The sequence below is a fragment of the Notechis scutatus genome, chromosome 6 (genome assembly GCF_049901735.1).
Source record: "Notechis scutatus isolate UNSWTSFEM ecotype Mainland chromosome 6, rNotScu1.2, whole genome shotgun sequence".
Classification (NCBI taxonomy): domain Eukaryota; kingdom Metazoa; phylum Chordata; class Lepidosauria; order Squamata; family Elapidae; genus Notechis; species Notechis scutatus.
In genome coordinates, this window is record NC_142014.1 from 11545430 (window position 1) to 11572870 (window position 27441).

The 27441-nt window shown below is 40.6% G+C and overlaps 1 protein-coding gene across 12 annotated transcripts in view; it reads right to left on the minus strand.

Moving 5' to 3' along the window:
- Positions 1-27441, minus strand: part of CADPS2 (calcium dependent secretion activator 2) — a 294667-nt gene that overhangs the window by 233636 nt on the left and 33590 nt on the right. For all 12 annotated transcript variants that reach the window (XM_087969373.1, XM_087969369.1, XM_026669061.2 and 9 more), the window contains exon 2: positions 7911-8243. In XM_087969373.1, the coding sequence (XP_087825499.1) occupies positions 7911-8213 (303 nt within the window). In that variant the 5' untranslated portion in view covers positions 8214-8243. The remainder of the gene's footprint in view (positions 1-7910; positions 8244-27441) is intronic.

Here is a 27441-nt window from a genome sequence, read left to right on the forward strand (position 1 = left end):
CGAAATGGGGGAATGGTGGGGGCTTGCCGTTAGGAAGTACTTTTGTTGCATACCCAGATATGGTACTGCCTGCGTTGACCCCGATACGAAGTGCCCCACCAACGCCGAGGTCAACATCCAAGCCGTCGCCGCCCGCCTGCCCGAAGATGCAAGGGGGGGGAATTAAGTCACCCCCGAAAAGACAGCCTAGCCATTTTTTCGGGACTCAAAAAAAAATAAGACCCAGCCTTATTATATGAGAAACACGGTACTAATCAATTCTAAAACTACGCTTTTATTCTAGCAATTTTTATCAGTTCATCTTAAAACTAAAAAGGAATCAAGCAGAGTTATATACAAAACTGAGGTGGCAATACATCTGAAATTGTGAAGACTGGCAAATTGCAGCAAGCTTGTCTTTGGTGACTGACAAGTGCCTTGCTATGCAGGTTTTTAACAGCACAGTGAGAGCAGGATGCTCCATATGGAAGCTCTATTGTGACCAATTGTTCTCAACAGAGGTAGTTGCAACAATCTGCAGTTTTAATGTTTGCAATCTGCAATTTTAATGTTTGCACACGTTGACCTTAACAAAGCTTTCACATGGGTATCCGTTGGACTAGGAAGTTCATGTTTGATTTAATAAAGGATATGTTTGCATCTCCTGTCTCCAAAAGAAAGTATTCACAATGTTTTAAGTAATGAAAAATATTCTTTAAAAATAGGACTGGCATAGGAACTAATAATGAATATAAGACAATGTGTACCTTTTCTGTATGAAAATAATCTTTAAAGGAACCCATTGTGTTGAATGTTGAATGGAATAATTAGAGATCAATGTTCTTATGGAATTGTCCCCAAATTCAAATAAAAACATTTTGCTCCTGGTTATTTATTGATCAGAAACGATGAAAAGGAAAGGTTGAGAAGTCAAGAAAACCAGATTCTTAGTGCCTGGTTGCTATATCCCTCCCAGGAATAAGGTAAAAAGAGCATGAAAGGCGGGGGGAGGTTACTTCTGACAATTCAGAATTCATTTTCTTCCAATAATGATTTCAAGGAAATGTTCCTTTCTTTCACCAGGCTGGACAGCTAACAATTAGGAAGGCAGAACCATTTTCTTACTTAGAAATGATGTGACTGATATTCATTATGTCTAGTTTATTTATTTATTTTATTTATTTAGTTTTGTCAATTGCTTACAAGATAATAGGTATAAGTAAAAACATAGTTATGAATACATGGATACATTATAAGAAAAATAAAAATGAAAGAAACAATAGGACAGGGACGGTAGGCATGTTTGTGCGCTTATGCACGCCCCCTACAGACCTCTTAGGAAAGGGGTGAGGTCAATAGTAGACAGTCTAAGGTTAAAGTTTTTGGGGTTTGGGGAAGAAATCACAGAGTCAGGTAGATTACTCCAGGCATTGACCACTGTGTTGCTAAAGTCGTATTTCCTGCAATCAAGTTTGGTACCATTAACCTTGAGTTTGTATCTATTGTTTGCTCTTGTGTTGTTATGGTTGAAGCTGAAGTATTCATTGACAGGTAGGACATTGCAAGATGCATCCAGCCCACTGCCTCAAGTGGACACCCCTGATCTAGGTTTACCTTTCTCAATTAAAGCAAATGAAACTAGAGTGGAAGTCATTCTTTAGGATACGTTTGTTGATTGTTTTAAAAAAGAGGATGTCATGCCCCTGTTGGAATCTGATTCCGAGGGGGAGGCTGAGCAGCTGACAGGGAGTGGAAGTGTGGCTCTGTTGGCTGTGGAAAAAATTGGGGAAGGGCAAAGTCCGGCTGGGCAGAGCGGGGAAGAGGTGGAACAAGGCAGAGGAAATTCAGAGGAAGACTCAGGGCAACCCCCTCTTCATTCTAGGGCATGCAGGGGAAAACGGAGAAGGGAGCAACCTGAGTTGCGTGGCTTATGGGGGAGGAAAGGGCCCTGATTCCCTTCATTAGCTGCAGCTGGGAACACAGTGTTTAAAAAGGAAGCTACGCACAGCAAAGTTGTTGGAAGCAAATAGTTATTGTCGAGGCTTATCTGGGTTCCTGGTGTCTTCCCAACTGTGTGTGTTTTGTTGGCCTTTCAAGTCTGCAATTCCTTATCCTGCCCTGTCCAGTTAATTGCTGTAGCGTCATGGATATTTATTTACATTTTGTATGTACTTCGTTTTTGGACTGAATTTCCTCCATTTAGACTGTTCTTAGGAGAGTTTTTTTCTCCAGCCAAAGGTAACCTGGACATTGGGGGCAAAGTTGGAGGTATTAAAGGGACTCTTCTTACTTATGTGACTGTGTTGCCTTTATGCCATGCCCCGAGTCATCACAGAGGAGTTGGTAATTCATATACTGTGATGGAACAAAAAAAAAATCGCACAGGCTTGATTGCAGATAAAGTGGACTGAGATTTTGTTTCTCCAAAATGCATTCATCTACTTATTTTTTAAAGAAAGATTCTGGGTGCCAACTAATAGTTTCCACCTGCCTTTCAAGCTTCTCTTTGATTTTCAACATCTTTCTAACATGCTGGAAATAATGTTGGTCATGATGGTGTTAATACTATGTTTTTCTTCCTGAGCCAAGGTATTAGATTCCACAAGATTCAAATGGTTTATATGGTTACTATCAGGGGTGGGATTCTACCAGTCCACACCTATTTGCTAGAACCGGTTGTTAACACTCTAAGCATTTTGGAGAACCGATTGTTAGAAGAAATTACTGGCCTAATCCTGTAAGGAAGGCAGGAAGGAAACATTCTGGTGTTGCTTACAGAAACTGCCTCTCCGTTAACCCTTATTACATTCTTGGCAGGACTAGACTTCCTGTCTCAGGAACCTCTCTGGAGTTTTCTTTCCCTCTTTTGCTGGTACTTTGCTTGTGTGGAGTGACCATTCAAAGTTACAATGGCACTGAAAAAAGTGACTATGACCATTTTTCACACTTACAACTGTTGCAGCATCCCCACAGTCATGAGAGGCCAGGCGAGGAGATGCGTACCTCGATGTGAGTGATATTGAGTTGGCCACACCCAGCCAATAACATTACCATCAAGCCATGCCCTCCAACTAAGCCATGCCCATAGAACTGGTTGTTAAAAAATTTGAATCCCACCCCTGGTTACTACTGGTCAAAAATGAAACACTGGGATGCCAGTTGGAATAAATTGCATTTTTCTGCCAGATACCTCTTTAAGGAATCTATTACCTCAGTCACTAACTCTTCGGAAGAATCTCTCCAGTCTGTTGCCTTGATCACAGTCAGTTGTGCCCAGAATGTGAAGAAGTTATATTTTTATGACAATACCGCACATCTCTTATAACTAGGAAGGGTGCCTGTTAAATACATTTTGGCTTTTTATATATTTTAAAAAAAATCAAATTTGGAATACGTATGTCTACTCCATTAGTAAGGTAAGTGTTGTGAATCAATAAAAGTGAATAACTTAAATGCAAATCAGGGTTTGAAAACCTGCACACTTGATTGGTCCTTATACAACAACTTTGGATTGGGCCAGAACTAGTCCCTGATTGGCCACTATGTGGACTATTCTTATTGGTTATTAGTTTGAACTTGTTGCTCATCTCATTGGGTAATAAGGTAGCAGCTAACCCTATAAAAGGGTTACTGCTGCCCATAGCCTTGCTCTGTTCTATTCTATTTTACTGTTATTAAAGAGTTGAAGTCACTGGTCAGATGTCTGGTCTCCATTATTCTCCATACTTAACACTGGTGACGAAGGTGGGATCCGGAGACCGAAGAGCTGACTAACCTACAGAGCAACCAACAGAGCACGTGATCGAACATGCACCATCAACGGCAACATGGCCAGCGGTGCCGTACCACCCGCTCCATTCAACCCAGAAACCGAAGACTGGGAGGCATACATGGATCGGTTCCAGATGTTTCTGGAGACCAACAATTTGAAAGATGCTACAACTGGCAAAAAAAGAGCTATCTTTCTAACTCACTGCGGGCCTAAAATGGCAAAGTCACTTCCCAAGCCAGCAGAGGTAAAAGAGATGAAGGCAGGATGATTTTACTTAATTCTAATTTCATTCAGCTTTCTTGCAGCAGCTTCTTGAAGCAATCGCATAATAATTTCTTGAACCTGATATAAATGTCCTGCATTTCTCAGTCAGTGTCAATTTAAAATTAAAAAGTCTGGAATACTCAGTATTTGCCCATCAATCCAAACCAAAATCTATGATTTATACAAATTTTTAATCAAAAATAGGATATGTCCCTAAGTATATAGTTTTAATTGAGTGTTTCCTTCAACTGTGTAAAGTATAATCTTTATTAAAGGCAGGTTAGGAGTAAGAGGAAAAACCTATGCATATAGTGATAATTTATTTTTTGAGCCTCCAAGGGTTCTAAAGTAATAAGGTGAGGTCACACAGTGATGATCCTTGGAGGCATAAGGCCGCTAGATTTTAATTTATTTTCATGATTCCTTTTCTTAAAAAAGAAGAAAAAAAAATAACAATCTTTATTTTTAATAATTTAAAAAACAAAAAAATTTATAAATTTTTAAATAATTTTCAATATTTATATAATAACAAAAAAAAAAAACAACTTCATAATTGCCAACTTGAACTAATAATCCTCCTCTTGAAAATAAGGTTTGCATGTTCATTTGTAAACATTCTGCTTAAAAAATCATGCATAAATATAAATGACCAAGTAATGGATCTAACAATGAACATCCCTTAGTAACCAATGACTAAGAATTTCTAGGAACATAATATGAATCACATTACATAACTGAAGGATGTTCTAATGCCGCACCAGTTTGTGAAACATCCAAGAACAGCCATTCTTATAACTTAGGTGCTTTATTTTGTCAGAGATAAATAGCTTTGCAGACTAAGGCTTTTTCACCCTATGAGTCTTCAGCATATAGAAGAAGAAAATTAAATTTTCACCGAACAAAAATTGAACCAGACAATCTAATTCCTTTCTTGAAAGACATATTCTACAATTTATCTTTGGGAACTGTAGAATTTTTGTCATGAGACATTCCCATAGCAATATGTAAGTGTCATCAATACAAAACAATTTATTCCAAAATTGCAAACTTGATCGGAATATGGGCATAATACAAAAAAGCTGACTTCAGATTCAAGCTAAATAATTGCACTAAAAAAACACGTGGATAGGTTGTAAAAAGTTATTTTTTTAAGAAAAAGAGAAGATGAAATCTCTAAAAAGCAGTAGCATTCTTATTAAAAATTGACCTTTTATTTACCAACCTCCCAGGAAGCATGAATAAAATGTGATGTGAAGAGAATTTCTCCTGATACTGCTACATTGGGAACTCATATTTTTAGAATTTTTTTAAAAAAAATCTGTTCAGACTACATGCATTTAACAGCACGCACAGGAGTTAGGTTCATATTTTCTGTGAAAAAAGCTGCTACTCAAAAAGAGCAAAGCAGTTATTTCAGAAAGCACAAGATGGAATTGCATGATACTCAATTACAGACAGAAGCAGCATGTGCCTTCATTCCTTTTGACACTTGGCAAATTTCATATTGTGCATGGGTATCTGAGAAGTCAATATTTGGTTTTAGCTAGCCAAACACATATGCAAGCAGATTGTCTTGGAGGAACACACAGATTTACACAATCAAAGTAAAGCCAGGTAGGAGGCAGGTAAGTAAACACACTAGTCTTTTGCAGAGATGAGTCATACAAAGTTTGGGGACTGATGAATCTGGGCATCTTTTAAACCAAACATTTTAAGGTAAAATAATTGTAGCATCATTTCCCCAAATGATTGGAATCCTTGAGTCATTAGCTTATATTTATTTTCTTTGCGTCTGGCTTGTTTTCATAATGGGGACTATCTGTTTAGGCAGAAAAACCTAACTAGCGTGTCGTACTACAAGTGGTCCTCAACTTGCAACGAGAATTAATCTCAAAATTTCTGTTGCTAATGGTTAATGAGTTGTGCGTTCATTTTATGACCCTTTTTTTTGCCATAGTTGTTAACTGAATCACTGCAGTTGTTAAGCAATTATGCAATTATTAAGCAAATCTGGCTTCCCCCATTGATTTTGCTTGTCAGAAGCCAGCTGGAAAAGTTACAAATGGTGATCACGTAATTCTGGGACTGGGCAACTGTCATAAATACATGCTAGTCGCCAAGCACCTGAATTTTGATCACGTGACTATGGGGATGCTGCAATAGTCAAAAGTGAAAACTGGTCGTAAGTCATGTTTTTCAACATTGAACAATCACTAAATGAATGGTTGTAAGTCAAGGACTACGTGTACAGGCTATTGGAGTGGTGCAGCTTTTAACATTCCTCTTTTTCTTCCTATAATGGCCAACTTTCTAACAGATATCCAAGTATGTTGTTTTCTACCAGTGATTCTTTTATAAATGAATGTCCTGTAACTGACATTTAACAATTAAGACTGTTGCAGATTGCTGGGTTTTTTTCCTTTATTATATTACAGAACTATCAATATCACTGTAACTATATGTAATGTAACTATAAGACAGTTGAGCAAGGGTCAGTGATTAGCAAGGGGCACTTTGAAATAGTAGGATCCCAGACATTTTTAAGGGTGTACATGTTTATAAAATATTTGCATCCATGTTCAATGAAGGGCATATGGGAGAAATGTATGAGGTAGCTAAGCCAAATATGTCTCAAGAAGGTGTTGTCAGTACTTGCCCAGCAATAATAGATAAATTACTACAGGTTTATTTGCTATAAAAGATTTACCAGGAATGAATGCTGTGTTACACTTCTACATACCAAAAATGAAAAAACAAACCCTCAGATAATGGAGAAAAAAGATTGTCCCTGAATATATGCCAGATCTGTTCTTGATTAACTTTAAGGTTTTGTTTAAATGATGGCCTTGAAGCAGAAACTTTCATTTGCAATTTTCAAGGACAATGTTAATCAAGCCAAAAGAGAAAATACACACCATTCATCATATATTATCAATTCTCAATGTTTTCTTATTTTTACATAATATTCTCCAATAATAAACACAACATTCCTCAGACAACATTCCTCCTATTACCAACAATTGGCAGCCCTTGGGGATGGATGAATGAATAAATAAACCGAGTGTAACAAACATCTGAGTGCCAGAAATCTCTCCTTCAAATGCACAAAGTGGTTATCTTAAAGGATACATGCACTCATATGTTTTTGATAAATGAGCACACTCAAGAAACAAAAAAAATATTGCTATGAAATGATGTTAGAAGGCCAAACAATGCAAGAGGTGCAGTAATATCCAACTACAAATATGAAGTCATCCAATATGACTGATCCACAATTAATGGCCATTGCTGAAGAATTCGAATTCCACGAGCAGTAAACAGACGTGTTTATAATGAGCTACAGCTCCTCACAGCGCTAGCATATTGAATTCTATAGTGTTTTTTTTCTATGCGTGTGTACTTCTAGCCCAAACCATAATAACAGAAGAGAAACCACAGGGGGAAAAGATGATAGAGAAAAAAGAAAAAAACAATTGAGGTATTTCTTTTGTGCTAGGTTTCTATGTGAAGGAAATATTCAACTTTCTTTCCCCTTTGTGAAGAAAAGAAAAGAAAACCTGTCTGCCTTCTGCATAACTAGAATTGGGCAGGAAATTACAGCTGTTTGTTCCTTCTCCAAAAGCCCAGCATATGGACAAACAGGGAATAGGGGACTAATCATTACAAAAAAAAAGTGACTGGCATTCAAGGAAGGGTAAACTTCATTGCCCTTGAGTATTTATTAGTTTTCAGTTCTGCTGTCCAAAGCTCTCCCAATGCAAATTCTACAAGAGAAATAAACATCTTCCGGTAGATATAACAGGTAGAGAAAAAGGTCTTGTGAACTGGACACCTAATAAGAGGGAATGAACGGAACATTCGATAGATACAGGTGAACTGAAGATGAATTACTTACTTGACAGGCATTATAGATCAATTGATGCTCCAATTTCTTTACTCCTAGAATGTGCTGGAACATCTCATATAGTTGTTCTTTGCTTAAGATGAGTTCAGATACAGCACTTAAAGCCATCCTACTGGACTGTTTGTACAGATCCTCTTCTCCCCTGTAAATGGCATCATATTTGGCTATCCAAGAACTTAGCACAGTCTCTTTGCTTAATCCATCTATCTCAGGCAAGCTCCGGACTCTTTTTTCTATGTTCTTCTTAAAAACATCTCTGAAATCATTTGCTGAGCATCCACCACTATGGACCATCCTAGCAACTCGGTCACTCTTGAGGAAAACCTTTTGAACAAAAGAAGGAAGATATTAGAATAAAAATAGGTAGGAGAAGAGGCAAACAGATTTTTGAAGACTATTGTGCTGTGGAACAATTTTAGTGCTAAGGAACCATCTGGATATTTCTTATCAGCTAAAAACACCCCAGAAGTAGCAGTAACAAACTATTTCCAGAGCACTAAAATAAGAAAAATCTTGTCATTCAACAGCTATTGATTTGTATTTATGCTGAGCAATTTTTTAAATCATCATGTTTCAGATAACTATGTAACACAACTTGCAATTGATCCAAATTATCCTTCTCATGTACTTCACCCTTTTATTAAAGAAATTACATTTCTGAACCAAAACCTGCCTGAATTTACATCCCTGAATGATTTTTCTGTGACTAAACCTAAACATAAAGTATCATTGGGAAGATACCTAACTAGGCCATTCCATGCATTCAAATTAGTTTCTTGAAAGGTACTTCAATAGTCCTTCTAGGATACCCTATTGGGTAAACTTGTCTTCTTCTTCAAGATATTGGTGGAAAACAGAGTTTTCTAAAGATACTCCCTATAAACAGAATTAAAGAATAAGGATTATATGTTTAGGCTACTGAATCTGATATGCTTTTAGTAATAAGTAACAGAACAAATAATTCTATCTTAATCTAGACCTGGTACTTTTAGACACTCACATCTGGTAATAGAATGTGGTAATAATCCTTTTGCCTAACCTGGAGAAAAGTTTGATCTGAAGGAAGTTGACCCCAGGTCCTCTCTAGAATGTATACCCTCCCTTACGACCCTTGCATAAATTTCAAGGACGAGGCTTAAATAACTATAAATAACTTTATTGCAAACATAAGAAATCATGGTATGAGAAAGGAACAACTTCTACAAAGGATTAAATTCTGGCTTTTCCAGGAAGCCCTTGGGATCTGATGTGGGAGTTGGGATCTGCACCTGCAGTATGGGGATTTTGTTCCTTTCTCAAGCTCTTTTATAATGGACTACAAGTGGTCCTCAAGTTATGATTGCAATGGAACCTACCCAACATGGTTTTAACCCGTGATGGTCATAAAGCAAGTCTGTCATGTGACCAACCTGATTTTACCACCTTTTTTTGCAGCAGTCATTGAGAAAATTACCACAATTGTTAAGTGAATGCTATGATAGTTAAGCAGACCAAGAGCTTGTTATGGGCATGGTTTTTCCGAAAATTGGAAGCAAATGCTTATTTTTGGCTTAAACTGTCATAAAATACAATCACATGACCATGGGATGCTGCAAATGGTCATAAATGCATCCTGGTTGCTGAGTGCCTGAAGCGTGTTCACATGACATTGGAAGAAGAAACCATCAGAACTTTGAACTCTGTATTGTAAGTACCCTCCAGGTCCTTAACACTTCAAATGGCCACTAAGTAACCAGCCATAAATTGAGGACTACCTGCACATGCATTCTATTTCTCACACTGGATAACATTTACAAAGTGGTCGTGTCTTGTCCTTCTCCAAGCCTCACATTACCCATGAACCTGCCACATGCACAAGATTGCTTATTTCTTTGTTGTAATGGGCCAATTCCATTGTGTGCCAAGCCTCACGTGAGCAACCTCAATGGTTCCGGTGCATGCCAGGTCTCACGTAGGCTGAAAACAGACACCAGGAACAAGACCATAAAACACGTCACAAGGGCAGTTAACTGAAATGCAGTTTGGTTTGCTAGTTTAAATTTACCATGGCATTGCAATTGGGAGATGCCATGCATCCACTAACATTCCTACGCATGTAACATAATGATTGGATGAAATTCACCCCTTTTGTGTGTTCCCAATAAAAAGAGTTCCCCCAACCCTGATCGGGGCAGCTCACCCAAGATAGAACCTGCGTTGGTGTCTTTCTTGATGCATTCGACCACCCAGTGAGAAGCCTTCCAAATGCGGAGCAAAGCCGCAATTGGTGACCCCGACATGATCCGCTAAAAGAAACGGGTGCGTCTCTCTTCGACTGCCTATCTCACCCGGCCGGACGAGCCAGTTGCAACTCAGGGAAGCCGTCTCGTGTCACGGATCCCTCCCCAGGAATCTTCATCAAAGAAGACATCCTCCCTTCAGGTGAGTATGGGCGGAAAATTCTCCAAAGAGCAGATGGCACATTTGCAGGAATTAGGGGAATTAACAAGGAGTTCAATTCGTATTCTTGGGAGTCAGGGCAAAACGCTCCTGATTCCAACTAAGAAGGACCTTATTACCCTTTTGACTTACATTCACACGCAATGCCCGGCTTATCCGGATAAAGGGTCCTTGAAAGTTTCCACATGGCAGCGTTTGGGTGACTATTTTCATAGCAATCCCAGGGCTCCACCAAAAATTCTGACCACGTGGAGGACAGTCATGGAATGCTTAACAATCCATGGCTCAGCGCTGACCAAAGCCCCCCGGGATCCTCCTCCTCCTATACAGCTGAAACCAAAACAAAGGACGCTTTCCCATTAAAAACTCCCCCCAACTGCTTCTAAACCCATAAATCCTCCTAACTCAAATTCAGCGGAGGATCAAACACCCATGGGAGCAATCGCACAAGCCATGGTGCAGGGACGCAGAGAAGGCTCTCTTACTCCAGAGGAGCTGTCTCTCTGTCCCGTTGATGCGTTCATAGAGGAGCTTCAGAAAGCCATTCATAGGCAAATCTCAAATGAAGAAGCTTCTGTTAAAACTGGCTGTTGAAAATGCAAATGAGGATTGCAAGAGGATTCTACAGCCTCTATCTGCCGGGGGGGGGGGGCTTCCCTTTCGGACTATATGTTTGAAAGTAAACAAGAAAGCAGCAAGGAAAAAAGAAATGGGAGGGCGACCCGTAGTGGGCTGGCCTTTCCAGAGAACACAGATTGATTTCACCGAAGTATTAACTCCGTACGCATATCTGGGCTATAAAATGCTTTCTGCTACTGCCTATCCTTCACTTCCCTCTTTGTCTCTGTCTTCTCAACCCACCTTGGTTCAACTTCAGCAATATCTGGGTACCATTATCTGGGCCCGACCTTTCCTGTCTTTAACCACTGATATTCTTTCTCCATTGTTTGAAGCCCTTACTTGGGGGAAAAAGCCTGCTGACATAATATCCTAGAGCTGAACTTGCTGCAACCATATTAGTCTTCCAGAATTTTAACGAACCCATCAACTTGATTTTAGACAGCCTATATGTTACTCAAATAGTCTCTACTATTCATGACTCTTACCTCTCTCCCGCTATTGATAAAAACCTCCTCTCTCTTTTTGTTACATTACAACACCTTGTTGCACAGCGTCAACATCCTTTCTTTGTAGCACACATTCGTAGCCACCAACCCTTCCCAGGAATCCTCCAGGAAGGCAATGATGTGGCTGATCAAGCGGCTGCAGGCATCATGACATCACACACATTGACTCCTTGGGAGAGTCATTCTTATTTCCATCAAAACACCAAAGCTCTCATGAAACATTTCAACCTCACTATGGCCGAAGCCTCAGCCATTAGGCAGCAGTGCCCCACCTGTAGTCAACAAGCCCATTCCATTCCCTTAGGGGTAAATCCCCGCGGGTTGAAAGCCTGCGAAATATGGCAAATGGATGTTACTCAATTTCCTTCATTTGCCCCCTGGAAGTATCTGCATGTTACAATTGATACTTATTCAGGGTTTATAATGGCGACTCCGCAAAGAGGAGAAGCCTCCAAACATGTCATCAATCATTGCATTCGCACTTTTGCATCGTTGGGACGACCAAATGAAATAAAAACAGATACTGCATACACTAGAGAGGGCTAACTTAACGCTAAAAACAGCGTTAGAAAGACATTTGATCAAAGGGAAAAGAACCCTTGGCCTCCCGGCGATGCAAGACACTCTTAATCTCTGTCTTTATACTCTCAACTTCCTCAATCTCTCAGGCACCCCTGCTATGACAGCAGCGGAGCGACATTTTTCCTCCCCCCCTCCCCTGATTCTCCCAAACCACAGGTATACTACCGCCAACTGCCAGACCCTACTTGGAAGGGTCCTGCTGCTCTCCTCACCTGGGGTCGTGGCTACGCAGCTATCCAGCTTCCAGATCATGTCCTGTGGGTTCCTGGACGGCACATCAGACCATACCACCCCAAAGTAGAAAAGTCACCACCTGCAGATATATCATCATGATTCGTCTCGTTGCCTTGCCGACCCTCTTCCTCCTTCTTGCTGCACATGCCTCCAAGGTCTCCATTCCATCTCGAGTGACATACTTCACGCCAGGTACTCCCCTCCTGCTGACCTGCACTGCATCTGGGGACATCTTTCCCCCCTACCTCAGATGGTCAATGCTCCCTAAGCCGTGGCCCCACATCTCCAGCAATGCTTCCTTCCAGATCAACACTTTTGAACATCCCCCTCGAACTACACTCCTCATACTTCGCCCCACTGCCACAACCTTTTATTGCTCCGGTAGACGCCTCTATGATTCCATAAGCAACATTTATGAATCCTGGACAGTCCTTAGACCCCGTTCACCTCGTTCACCTCGTCATTATCACAGACAATTCGCAAGTCAGCCTGACATTTATGCTCAGGCCACCCCTTTTCTACATCGGATTAAGAGATCGCAGAACTCTGCCAGCGCATCAGATGGTTGCACCCCCTGCCTGACCAAAACCACGCAGGCAGGCTCCACTCAACTAACTCTCATTTACCATACCCAACAACCGCAGAAGTGCCTTCCTACTGGAAAAACTTGCCAAAACAATGGGACCATGTACCATCTATGCAAAAGGGACTCAAAAACCATTTGCTACGATCCCAAGGCAGCTGTACGTCTCAACGTCACCTTATGGGCGGGACTTCCAAAAACCTCTGGCAGATCCAATCCTGAAGGGGAAGGAAAACTTTATTACCTAAACCACACTACCGTGCTCAAGGACGGTACTAACCCAATTGTTTTAATCTTTGATGTTTGTGTTGCTTGTTCTAAACCAGGGGGACATTCATGCGGGTCGGATGACTGGAAATCAACGTACGCCCACAATCATAAATACTTGTGTCATACACCCATTAACTGGGCCATGGGGAACCCCAACCACTGGACCCCTTGTGGAGGTTCCGTTGAGTGCTCGGGTTGGTCTTGTGTCTGTGATTATACCGGGGGAGGGTACTCAGGTTGCAATCATCTGTCACATTTCAAACGAATATCAGGGTCTACCACAGACAATAAGGTAGAAATCACTATCTCCAGGCAACACCCTGCCTTGGAAACTTATGGTATAGGGATTGATGGCACAGGAATAGACCCAAATACTTACATTACCATAAAAACTGAAATAATTTATGAAGGCAAGGAAACATCATTAGGCTGGTCAGTATACAATAATTTAAGGAAATTAGAAAAAGCCCCTGATACCAGCATTATGGCAAAAAACTTGTTCATGGATATGGCAGAAAAAATTGCAAAACAACTTGCAGTAACCAATTGTTTTGTCTGTGGGGAACCACCACAGGAGAACAATGGCCATGGCAAGCCTTAGAAGCCTCGCCATCTCTGTTTAATAACATGTCTTCTGTAGGAAACATAACAGCTAGAACAGCTTCCGATCCACTTATCTGGACAATTACCACTAACTTAATTGGTAGAAACTGTTTTTCCCGAAATGGATCCACTCCAGTAGGACACCTCCTTTGCTTAGGTACATGGGATAACTCCTACCAGACTTGGACAGCACCTGACAATGCTACCACCACACCTGCCAAATTCAACACCTCCCTCCTACCTTATCTCTATGACACAACATCCTCTCAAATTTGGACAGCTCCAAATAACATGTATTGGATTTGTGGTAACCTAGCCTATCCGTCCCTTCCAGCAGATTGGCAAGAGTCATGTGTATTAGGGTGGATAAGACCTTCCTTTTTCCTCCTACCGATCTCCATCAAGCAAGAACTGGGCATCCCTGTGTATGATACATTATCCCGCAAGAAAAGAGACACCGACAATACCTTTGCAGGTTTCCCCTGTCAATCAGAATATGAAGGGGACACCTGGACCTCAGAAAGAATCGTCTGCACCTTCAGCATTGCTAGTTGGGCCCAAGACGGCTCCTGGGGGTACAGAACCCCCATATACATGATTAATAGAATTATGCGTTTACAAGCTGTTTTAGATTTAGCAGGACAACGTATAGACAAGGCTCTAAACACTCTAGCAACTGCTACGGACAAATTACGCACAGCTGTATACCAAAATCGTTTAGCCTTAGACTACATACTAGCCAAAGAAGGAGGGGTATGTGGTAGGTTCAATCTTACGAACTGTTGTCTTCAAATTGACAAAGTTGGCAAAGTAGTAGCACAATTAACAACTGAGATGCGACAATTAACCTACAATCCTAATCAAGTATGGCAAGGTATTGACTTTAAGAATATTTTTAGTTCTTGGTTCCCTAAACTACCAGGATTACAAGCCATAGTAGCTCTCATAGGTATGATTGCTGCAGGATGCGTTATTCTTCCATGTGTGTTACCAATATTTGTTCGTACCATCTCCAATAGTCTGTCTTTATTAGCTGAAAAGCATGCCATTGCACAGGTTAATGCCCTCTGGGAAAAAGAACCTCTGTACAAAGTCATACCCTCAGAAGACCCCGATGCGTGCGCTCGCACAAGTTTTTGCATGGGTAGTGATGAAGATCCAGAAGAATTTCCTCCATATAAAACTAAAACAGAGGAGATGCTGTAATGGGCCAATTCCATTGTGTGCTAAGCCTCACGTGAGCAACCTCAATGGTTCCGGTGCATGCCAGGTCTCACGTAGGCTGAAAACAGACACCAGGAACAAGACCATAAAACACGTCACAAGGGCAGTTAACTGAAATGCAGTTTGGTTTGCTAGTTTAAATTTACCATGGCATTGCAATTGGGAGATGCCATGCATCCACTAACATTCCTACGCATGTAACATAATGATTGGATGAAATTCACCCCTTTTGTGTGTTCCCAATAAAAAGAGTTCCCCCAACCCTGATCGGGGCAGCTCACCCAAGATAGAACCTGCGTTGGTGTCTTTCTTGATGCATTCGACCACCCAGTGAGAAGCCTTCCAAATGTGGAGCAAAGCCGCATTTCTTAAACAAAACAAAACAAAATTCAGAAATGTACTTTTTTATAGAATAGAATTCTTTATTGGCCTAGTGTGATTGGACACAAAGGAATTTGTCTTGGTGCAAATGCTCTCAGTACACATAAAAGAAAAGATACATTTGTCAAGAGTCAAGAATCATAAGGGTTAGGTTACAATAAGCAATCTAATCATACTAGGAAACAGTCAATATCTCTAAAGGTGCAGGGAAAAAATCCTGATTAACTGTCAAATCACAGAAGAGGTAACAAGATTAACATGGAGTCTGATGGCCCCTTCAAAACTAATCAATTCTTAGGGCTATCAAACTTGCTTCATTACATAGAAAAATGAATGCCGGCAACATATCAATCCTGGAAATATACAACAAAGTGTATGGCAGAGTATATGCTGTCCCACAAGAATAGGCAGTGTGGACCCACTACTTTTCCCCAATTGTCTCACAAATATTACCCAAACTATTTCAAATGTTGATTTTTCAATTTGTGACTTTGTGTTGTTCTTGATGAAGGTATATTTACAATCTCTGATGTAGTTTTTTTTTTTAACAGATTAACAGAGTTGGAAGGGACCTTGTAGGTGTTCTAGTCCAATCCCCCAACCCCACCCAAGCAGGAGACCCTACACCATTTCTGACAAATCTTCAATCTCTTCTTGAAAGTCTCCAGTGATGAAGCTCCCACAACTTCTAAAGGCAAGCTGTTCTATTGGTCAATTATTCTCACTGTCAGAAAGTTTCTCCTTATTTCTAGGTTGAATCTCTTCTTGATCAATTTCCATCCATTATTCCTTGTCTGGCCTTCGGCTGCTTTAGAAAATAAGTTGACACCCTCCTCTCTGTGGCAGCCCTTCAAATATTGGAACCAGAGGTGCTATTCAGCCAGTTCACACCTACTCGGGCGAACCAGTAGCAAGAATTTAGTATGGGTCGCCGAACCAGTAGCAACATCTGGCTGGCCACGCCCCCAACCCGGTCGCTCAGTTTCCGCTCACTCGCTTGCCCCGCCTACCTGATGCTCACTGCCCCAGTTTAAAGGAGGACTGCCCCCCCCCCCCGCCCTAGCCATGCATTTTCAAGCAGCCACTTGAAAACACATGACTGTGGGCGGAGCAGCGGTCCATTAACCTGCAAAACTGTTCCAAGTCTGGATTCTTCATGGACACTAGAAGTATCACTTCCCCTTGTGAGTAAAGTACCTGGAGCGAGAGGGAAAGAACGCTGGGGGAGGGGAGGGGGGAATTCAGCCATGGGGAAGTTTGCAGGAGCTTCAAATGCAAGTCCGTTTACCTGCAGAACTTCTCTAATGCTGGATTCACTTCCCCTTGTGAGTAAGGTGCCTGGAGTGAGAGGGAATGAAGGCTGACAGGGGTGTGTGTGTGTGAGAGAGAGAGAGAGAGAGAAAGAAGAAAGAAAGAAAGAAAGAAAGAAGGAAGGAAGGAAGGAAGGAAGGAAAGAAAGAAAGAAAGAAAGAAAGAAAGAAAGAAAGAAAGAAAGAAAGAAAGAAAGAAAGAAAGAAAGAAAGAAAGAAAGAAAGAAAGAAAGAAAGAAAGAAAGAAAGAAAGAGAAATAGGGAGAGAGTGTGTGTGTGGTGTGTGTGAGAGAAAGAGAAAGGAAGGGAGAGAAAGACAGAAAGAGACAAAGAAAGAGAAAGAAAGAAAAAGAAATAGGAAGGGAAAGAGAGACAGAGAAAACTCTGTGCTATTATTTTTAATTGTTCCATTATTTATCATGTGTTAATATTTTACACTGTCCCTACATCTAGAGTGATTCTACTGCCTTTCTTTTGCCCAGGGCTACCACATATTTTTCAGGGTTTACATGCATTCAGTGTCTATAGTCCAGAGCATAAATACATGTGTGTTTAACAGAGTTGAAAGGGAGTTTGGAGGTCTTCTAGTCCAAGCCCCTGTTCAGGCAGGAAAACTGAGGATGCCAAACTCTGAGTAGAGGTCCTGGGAAAGGTGTCAGAATAACACTTAGAAGGGACTTTGGGGGGAACCCTATACCATTTCAGAGTCTTCGACTCTTGTGACCGCCGCTTTCCTTTGTCAGGTAAGGAGATCGAGCGATCTGCTGAAAAACTTGAGGGAGACGACGGGCAGCGAGGGAAAGAAAAAGACGGAGGAGACGCCGCTGCCGCTGCTGCCGCTTCGCTCCGGTCCTCACTAAAGCTGCCGTCTCCGACTCTTGTGTCCGCCGCTGCAACTCGCCGTGAGCTCCCGGGGACTGGAGAGAGAAGGAAGAAAACCCAAGAAGCGCCCGGCCGGGAGGATTGCTGGGTGAGAGCGCTCCAACTTTCTCTCCCAATTCGGTCTCCTGTTGTGGGTCGCTCCGGAGAGGTTTCCTTCTGGTTCTAAGTCCCCGTGTGAATCTAGAGAAAGGGCGATTCGGTAGCCACGTTCTCCATCCCTTGAAGAAATTGAAGAGCTCCGAGGACAGTAATCCCTTCCTCACGATCTAAAAGCCCTTAAATAAGAGAGGAGGGGGTACGCCATTTTAACTAGGACGAGCCCCTCAGACAAAGAAGACTCCTAATACTACCTCATCACCTCAAAACTTACAACTTTTCTACCTCATCACATATACCAACGATTAGATAATCAATTTCTATAAAATATTTTATTAATGGTTTAATTGATTTATTGTTTTTTAACTGATTAGTGTGATTAGAGTGTTTAGTACAAATAGTATGATTACTGACTAGTTTAAAAGACCAAAATCCATGCAATTTAATTGAATAGTAAAATCTTTGATTTAGTGGATTTAAATGAACAGTGTGAGTAATGATTAGTGTAAATAATTGACTAGTGATTAGAGTAATTAATTGACCAGGCTGATTGTTGCTTAGAAATACTATCTGACTTGAGAGATTACTACAATAGATTGTTTGATATTGTTTGATGTAATATTGACTATATAGATTACCCTAAATTGTTCATTTAATTAATTCAATCAACGTACTATTTTACCAATATTACCATGCCAAAAGAAAATCCTACCTCAAACCACAACTCAATGAGAAGACAATCCCCACCAATGAACTACAAGACTCCTGCACCAATGAACTTCAAGACTCCTGCACATGCCTTAAATGCTGCAAAAATCTAATAGATAATAAATACTCCATCAAATGTTCTCTGTGTAAAAAATACACCCACCATGACTGCTTGGGATTACCTGAGCAAATGATTCGATACCTAGAATCATCCAATGAGTTTCCATATTTCTGCAAAATATGCATATCCAAACTAGATCTGTCTAAAAGAGATGATACCGCGAAACCATCAAAACATCCCCAAACATTGAAACCATTGAAACATCCTCAACCATCGAAACCATTAAAACATCCTCAACACCATATTAGCATCCCTGGACGCCGTAAAAGAAAGAATAACCAACCTGAAAAAAAAGACACAACACAAAAACCTGAACATCAAATAGCCACAAACCACATCTCCACCCAACAACCACAATCCAATCCAAAACCCAATCCACAAATAAACGCAACCCAGACAAATATTGATATCCCAATCCTCATCAGAGAAGCTGTTGAGCGTGAACGGAAACGTCCAAACGCCATCTTATTTGGACTAGAAGACAGCATTGTCAATGATGACATCACAACTGTCCGAAACATCATCAGAGATTACCAAGCATCAACCATCTCCGGCGATGAAATACTTGACATTTCCCGCATTGACCGAGAGCTTAAAAATAGAGACGGCTCTGTGGCCCCACGCTTGTGCAGGATCATTTGCAAAAATGAATCAAGCAAACGTAAACTCATTTACACTATAAACTCACTCGCCAAAACCAACACCAACCACAAAAACCTCCGTTGCCGCCCTGACTTAACCATACAGCAACGTGCCCGCTCCCGTGCACTCCGCATCGAACTCAAAACCCGTCTAGACAACGGAGAGAAGGACCTGTACATTGACTACCATGCTGACTGCATCAAAAGTAAGACACGCAACCCAATACCCAACTTTTACCCTCAACCACTACCCTACCTCAACCACCTACCACCACCCACCATCACCCAAAACTACCCACCACCCACGATCACTCAAGACTAGGCACGCACGCCCCCAACTACCTCAATCCCAACTGCTCCCGGACTTAAATGCAAACTACTCAATGCAAGAAGCCTCGTGAATAAAATACCTGAATTTCTCATCCTCTTAAATATGGCTAACTTCGACATTATATTTGTCTGTGAAACATGGCTCAATGCATCTCTCCCCGACTCCATTACCACAGTAAGAGACTATCATGTTTACCGATCAGATCGTGAAAATCGTCGAGGAGGTGGTGTTGCTATATTCTATAAAAAATCCTTACATCTAAAAAATATCCAAGTTACCCAGGAGCTTGCCCTTCCTGAAACCATCATCTGTGAACTATCCTTAAATATCACAATTCGATTCTTACTATGTTACAGAGCACCTGATTATGACATCGAACATGTAAACAAGCTAAATACACTACTAACATGGGCTACATCCTGCCCATACCCTTTTATCTTTCTTGGAGATTTCAATCTACCTCATATTGACTGGACCCTAAATAATTGTACAACTGAAATCATACACACAACCTTCTTCAATGCTATTACAAATCTAGGTCTTGAACAACTAGTAACCAACAACACTAGACTGAACAACTGCCTCGATCTCATCTTCTGCAATAGTTTGAATTTAATTTACCGAATACAAACCAAAGAACCCTTTTCCAGTAGTGATCACAATATGATTGACTTTTGCCTCAACATACGTCCACACAAAAATCACCACAATGATGTCATCCCTAGTTGTAACTTCAAAAAAGGCAACTATGATCTTATAGATAACGATCTCTCATCCCTCGATTGGCAATCTCTATTCACTGGATGCAATACTGTTGAAGACCATTACAACATATTTTTACTTGAAGTCAAAAGAGTCATCAAACTATATGTTCCAACAACAACTCCAAAAACAAAACAAAAAAGCAGATTACCCATATCAATAAGGAAACTTCAATCCAAAAAGAGATCACTCTGGCGGAAAAACAAATCTGGTCACGTTGCTAATTTCAAAAACCGATATAAAAATTTATGCCACCAGATAAAGACCGAATGCACCAATTACCACATTAAACAAGAGGAAAACCTTCTAAGCACCAATTCCACCCGTGCTTTTTACAATTTTGTAAACAACAAACTAAAAGACTCAAGGTCCATCCCTCCCTTGATAGGACCTGATGGTAAAGACTGCAGCGACGACACCATTAAAGCCAACATCTTTAACACATTCTTCGGCTCAGTGTTTGTAAACAGTAATGGATCATGCCCAATGTTTCCTAGCCGTACCACAGACAACAATAATGATCTAATACATATCGATTTTACAGTAGACAACGTTGAAAAAGCACTACGCAACCTAAAACCATCTCTATCTATTGGACCGGATGGAATATGTGCCTACTTCTTAAGAAAACTATCCGCTGCCATAGCCAAACCTCTAAGCATAATCTTTGAAAGATCTTTCAGAACCAGCTCCTTGCCCAACCTATGGTTACAAGCCACAGTCATTCCCATCTTCAAAAAGGGAGACCCAAGCCTAGTTGAAAATTACAGACCAATCTCCTTATGCTGCGTCACCTGTAAAGTCATGGAATCAATTATTAACCAATCCATCATCCTCCATTTAGAGACCAACAACCTACTCTCCAATAAACAATTTGGTTTCAGAAAAAACTATCCTGTAATCTGCAACTCTTACACTGCAAAAACATATGGACTACTCAACTCGACCAGGGCAAAGCAATAGACGCAATCTACATAGACTTCTGCAAAGCCTTTGATTCAGTGGTACACGACAAACTACTCCTAAAAATAAAATCTTATGGTATCTCTGGACAACTGAATAACTGGATAGAAGCATTCCTGTCAAACAGACAACAAATGGTCAAAATTGGGAACGCCCTATCAAATCCAGTACCTGTCAATAGTGGTGTTCCCCAAGGCAGTGTTCTAGGACCAACTCTCTTCATAATCTACATAAACGACCTTTGTGATCATATCAAGAGCAATTGCGTTCTCTTCGCTGATGATGTAAAGCTGTTCAATACCACAGACAATACTACTACCCTACAAAAAGATCTAAACTATGTATCTGAATGGTCTAACATATGGCAACTCCAAATCTCAACAAATAAATGCTCTGTCTTACATATTGGTAAAAAAAATCAGAAAATAAAATACAAGCTGAATAGTCAAGATCTTGTTGATGACCCAAGCTCTGTAAAGGACCTGGGAATACTCACCTCTAATGATCTAAGTGCTAGAGCTCACTGCAACTACATAGCCAAAAAAGCATTAAGAGTTGTTAACCTAATCCTACGTTGCTTTTTCTCTGGTAATATCTCACTACTAACCAGAGCATACAAAACATTTGCTAGACCAATACTCGAATACAGTTCATCAGTCTGGAATCCTTATCACGTATGTGATATTAACACAATTGAGAAAGTCCAGAAGTATTTCACAAGAAGAGTTCTCCACTCTTCTACCCGTTATAGAATACCTTACGCCACCAGACTCGAAATTCTAAAACTAGAAAACCTCGAATTACGCCGTCTTCGGTCCGACTTAAGCATGGTATATAAAATCATACATTGCAATGTCCTACCTGTCAATGAATACTTCAGCTTTAACCATAACAACACAAGAGCACACAACAGATACAAACTCAAAGTAAACCGCACCAAACTTGATTGCAGGAAATACGACTTCAGCAATAGAGTGGTCAATGTCTGGAATACTCTACCCGACTCTGTAGTCTCTTCCCCAAACCCCAAAAACTTTAACCTTAGACTGTCTACTATTGACCTCACCCCTTTCCTAAGAGGTCTGTAGGGGGCGTGCATAAGCGCACCAACGTGCCTACCGTCCCTGTCCTATTGTTTCTCTTATTCTTTTATTTTTCTTATATGTACCCATTTCATATATTCACAACTATGTATACACTTGTACTTATTATCTTGTAAACAATTGACAAATCAAATAAATAAATAAAAATAAAATAAATGGCTGTCCAGTCTTTTAAAAATTTCCAGTGATTGATCACCCTGAACTTCTGGGGACAAGCAGGTCCACTGGTTAATTGTTCTCACTGTCAGAAAGTTTATCCTTAGTTTTAGGTTGCTTATCTCTTTGTTCAGTTTCCATCCATTGCTTCTTGTTTGCATTCTGCTTCTTTGGAAAATACAATCCCCACCCTTTCTTTGTGGCAGCCCCTTAAAAGCCTGTTGCCTATATCACATTCTTGAGTAAAGCATGTGAGCCATTTTCTCCTTTCAGTGGTCCATGAAAGTACATCTATAGTATGCAGATAATAAAGTCAAACAAGGTGAACAACATTTTTACAGAACTATAGATGAGTTGAGGCTGGATGACAAGGAATGGCTGAGAGGGGAGGGGTCAGGTGAGGGACCCCTTAATGTGAGTGACACTGAGTTGGCCATGCCCACCCAGTCACATGACCACCAAGCCATGCCCACCCAGCCACATGACCACCAAGCACATCCACCTAGTCACATGATCACTAAGCCACACCCACCCAGTCACATGACCACCAAGCCATGCCCACCAAATAAGCCACGCCCACAGAACCGGTAGTAAAAAAGTTGGAATTCCACCACTGATTGGAACACTTCTATCATGTCTCCCCTGGTCCTTTTCTTCACTCGATTATCCATGCCAAGTACTTCATTGTATTTTTTAGCCTCCAGTCCCCTAATCATCCTGGTTGCTCTTCTCTGCACTTTTTCTAGAATCTCTACATCTTTTCTATAGTGTGGTGACCAAAACTGGATGCCGTATTTTAGGTGTACTCTTACTAAGGCTTATTAGTACCTCACTTGATCTTGATTCTATCCCTCTGTTAATGCAACTTAGGATTCCATTGACTTTTTTAGCTGCCGCCGCACACTGTTGCTCATATTTAATTGGTTGTCCACTAAAACTCCAAGATCTCTCTCACAGTTACTGCTATTAAGCCTGGTTTCAATCAGTCTATATGTGCACTTTTGGTTTTTCTTGCCTAAGTGTAAGACTTTACTTTTCTCTAAATTGAATTTCATTTTGCTAGATAGGGCCCAGTGTTCAAGTTTGTCAAGATCCATCTGGATCTTGAGCCTTTAGTTAGCAAACTAGTTAGTCTAACTCTAGTTAGCCTCTAGTTAGCAAACAGCTAAATGTTTATGGAGATTCTCAGTCACCCAGGTCATGGTTGTCCCAAATATGCTTTTTCAAATGGCAAGGGGACTTTCTTGGTTCTGCTTGAAGATGTTTCATTTCCCATCCCTAGACTTCCTGAAAAAGCACCTTTGGGACAGTTAATGAACAGGTTACTTGAATTTGAGTTTTAAGTCAAAGTTAGTGCTGTATAGAGGTTTTGACATACCAGTAACTCTGCATGTGTTTATTTTGATGCTACATGGTTTGCTTAGACCAGGGTCTCAAACTTGACAGCTTTAAGACTTGTGGACTTCAACTCCAAGAATTGCTCCTCCAGTCATGTTAGCTCAGGAATTCTGGGAGTTGAAGTCCACAAGCCTTAAACTTGCCAAGTTTGAAGATCCTTGGCTTAGACATATACCCAAACATTGGCTGTCAGATTGTACTGGTCAAGATTGAGAGAAGTTAGCAAAGGGAAAACTAACAAAATATCTTATTGTATTTCAGGTATCTCGATCACTGAACAGAAATGGTGACCTGTGCTTTCCTCTATTAATTAAACTGAAGTAAATTTCTCAGTGAGAAATCTAGCTCTCAAATTAACACCACCAGTAAACTCAAGAGATTATTTGTCAGGCTGCTTTGGGAAAGAACATGAACTTCAGAGTGCCAGAATACTGTAAAAACAGTTATTAACTTTAGTTTTCAGCAGCTTTTTATTTCCTTTTCAGTGCTCGGGCACTGCCTATCTTTCTTTTAGTTGTAAAAAGGTATATGAACATTTAGTAGCAGTTTTGAAGGACAGCTTAGAAGCACATATGAAGCTCTTTGAATTTGCTTTGAGACCCTCTATGTCAGGGTGTCAAACTCACGGCCTGCAGGCCGGATGCATCATGTGCTGGCCAAACCCACCCCGGTTTACGAAGGGGGAAAAAGTTGCGATATGTAACATGACGACAATGTGCTGCCGTGAGTTTGACACCCCGCTCTATGTGGCTCCATAGGATGCATATGTAACTAATCAAAGACCTTGAAAAATCACAATTTGTTCACAAGAAACTATGAACCCATAACTCTTTAATTACATTGTAACATCCTCTTCACTCACAGTATGATCCTCAGTTGGATCAGACTGCCTATGACATTCAGCCAAATAAAAAGAACAACGAGTAGAAGAAATATCTGGTGCCAGAAGAGGAATGGGGAAAATTTCAACGCTGACAGAAGACACCCAACCATCTTTGAGTCTATCTAAAAAGCTATGGGCAGCAAATTCATTATGTAAGGCAAAAGACAAAATGGAAAAAAATGCTACATGGTTACTTAAAATATAATATAGAATCTTACACTATATTCTGAAAAGCATAGTACCGTCTTTCCCCTACCTATCCTGAAAATAAGCCCTAACTTGATTTATGTTTGCACCTAATATATGCCCTATCCAGGGGTGGGATCCAAAGGGTTAACTACCGGTTCAGTGATTTACGATTTGCTTCCCTGCACGCTGCGCATCTTCGTCAGCTTGCTGCCTGGACAGCTGAGCAGCGCTGCGTGCAGGGAAGCAGCATTTGAAAAAGCACTTTTTCCCTGCTTTTTCAACCGCAGCTGTGCCTCGCAAGGCAGCTGAGGTTGAAAAAACAGGAAATAAAGATCAGGTAAGAGCCCGGACACACAGGTGGGCCAAAACATCATCAGCCATAGAACCGGTTCTATGTCTGCTGCTCTTCAGAGCTACCGGTTCTACAGAGCCGGACAGAACCGGTAGAATCCCACCCCTGGCCCTATCCCCAAAATAAGTCCTAATTAAGACCCTACCCACTTCATCCCACTGTCTGGTTGTACGAGGTGGGATGAGGCACATGCATAAAAATAAAACTGGGGGAGTGGAGCTGCCCCACGCATCCTGCACCTTAGGACCACCGCAGCCAGACACGACAGGTGTCAGGGCGTGAAGCAGTGGCATCTGGCTGCGGTGATCCTAAGGTGATTAAGACATCTCCCCAAAATAAGAGCTGGTGTTTATTTTGGGGCCCAAAAGAAAATAAGACTGGGTCTTATTTTTGGGGAAACACAGTATGTAGCAAGTTTGCTGCACTTGATCAAATTTGGGCCTGCAAATTCTATGTCCACTGTAGGAGATTTGGGGACCTAAGTTAATCCTCCCAGGGAAAAGAAAACATTAGCTCTGATATATGGCATCACACTGGGCAACTATTCCATTACAAAAAGACTGTTCCAGGAAAATTACATTATCAGTTTAGCCACAGAACAATTAGGAAACCAAGAAATGCTGAATAACTTGGGAAAAAATCACTGGGAATAAGAAGAGCTCTACGAAAGCTAAAGAAAGCAATTCCCTGAAATATACTATGGAATAACTGCCTTTCTTTTAAATTCTCATTATCTGTGAAGTCTTGTCCCATTATGTCACAGTCACACTGGCCTTACTGACTTCATAAGGCATGTGGTATGTTATATCCAATGAAATGCCTGGCTGCTTCATCCAATCACATGTATGTTCTGATTTGAGTAAGTCTATTAAGGAGGACTGTACCTTCACCATTCTTTAGGTCGGGGTTTTGTTTTGTTTTTTGGCCACCAAAGCTGTCAGAAGCTCAATTAGTGCTTCAGTGTATTATGTCCAGGACTATACAAATGTATCCCTAAACAAATTCTATTCTATTGTCATTTAGAGTGGAAGGAGAGGAAGCTTTGAAATATAACAACTATGTAAGCAAAATGCCATGTAGATTCGGAGCTCAGAGTTGATAATTATCTTTTAATGAAGGTTGAAAACAACATTCCAGAAGCAGCTGTGCCTAATAAATATCATTCTCTTGGTTGAGGTTCCTGAACTACTTGCTCAAGGATGATTATCTGCACTGGTATCAACACTCTTTCCCCCCAAAGGACACAGGGTCAGCTTATTTGAACAACAGCAATTTGGTACCCTTGAATATCAACGTACCATATAAATCCTGCATTTTCAAAAAAGGCAGCTAGGGTGTCTTGTTTCAGTTGACGGTTATCTCTTTGGTGTGGTTTTGTTTCTGTCTCCTTTGCAACTTCTCACTTCTAATAGGGTCAGCAAATGTGTACTTGTGCCATTTGCCTTTCAGCATTCCCCTTACATCAGAATTATGTAACCTTAGCCATTGCTCTTTGTTTCTTTGTGTACGTAAAAGACCAGTGACTCATTAGAACATGTTCGCCTCTTCTTCTGCTATTGGTGTTATTGGATGAGATTTCCATCACAGTTGTCATACAGATAACATTATACTAGTTATCCAGTACATTTTCAAGTCAGCAACACCCTACTTTCTCACTCTCAACAAAGAAATTGGATATTTGTAGTAGGAGAGTGAACGACAATCACCGTAATGTACATGCTTTCTATTCTTAAACAATGCATAATTGCATATGGAGATTTAACTTTTAAAATTGCTACTGAATCCAAGCCTGTTGGGCTAACATGTGCATCAGAACAAAGGCAACCAATGGACTATACTTCTTGAATATGCTAATTAAATTTTATTAAAAATAAAAAGGTGATATATGTAATCACATTTTTAAATTAGCAAAACATTAATATAAATCATGAAACAGACTCAAGAGAAAACAGTGGTTAGTTAATTTTTCTCATTTTCACCATCCATTTCAGATGGAATTCCAAAAATGACTACGATAGTCCTCAACTTACAACCATTTGTTTAATGACTGTTCAAAGTTACAACAGAAAAATGTGACTTATGACCAGTTTTCACACTTAGGACTGTTGTAGCATTCTCATGGTTACATGATCAAAATTCAGGCACTTCCTCAACTGGCATTTATTTATGACAGTTGCACTACCC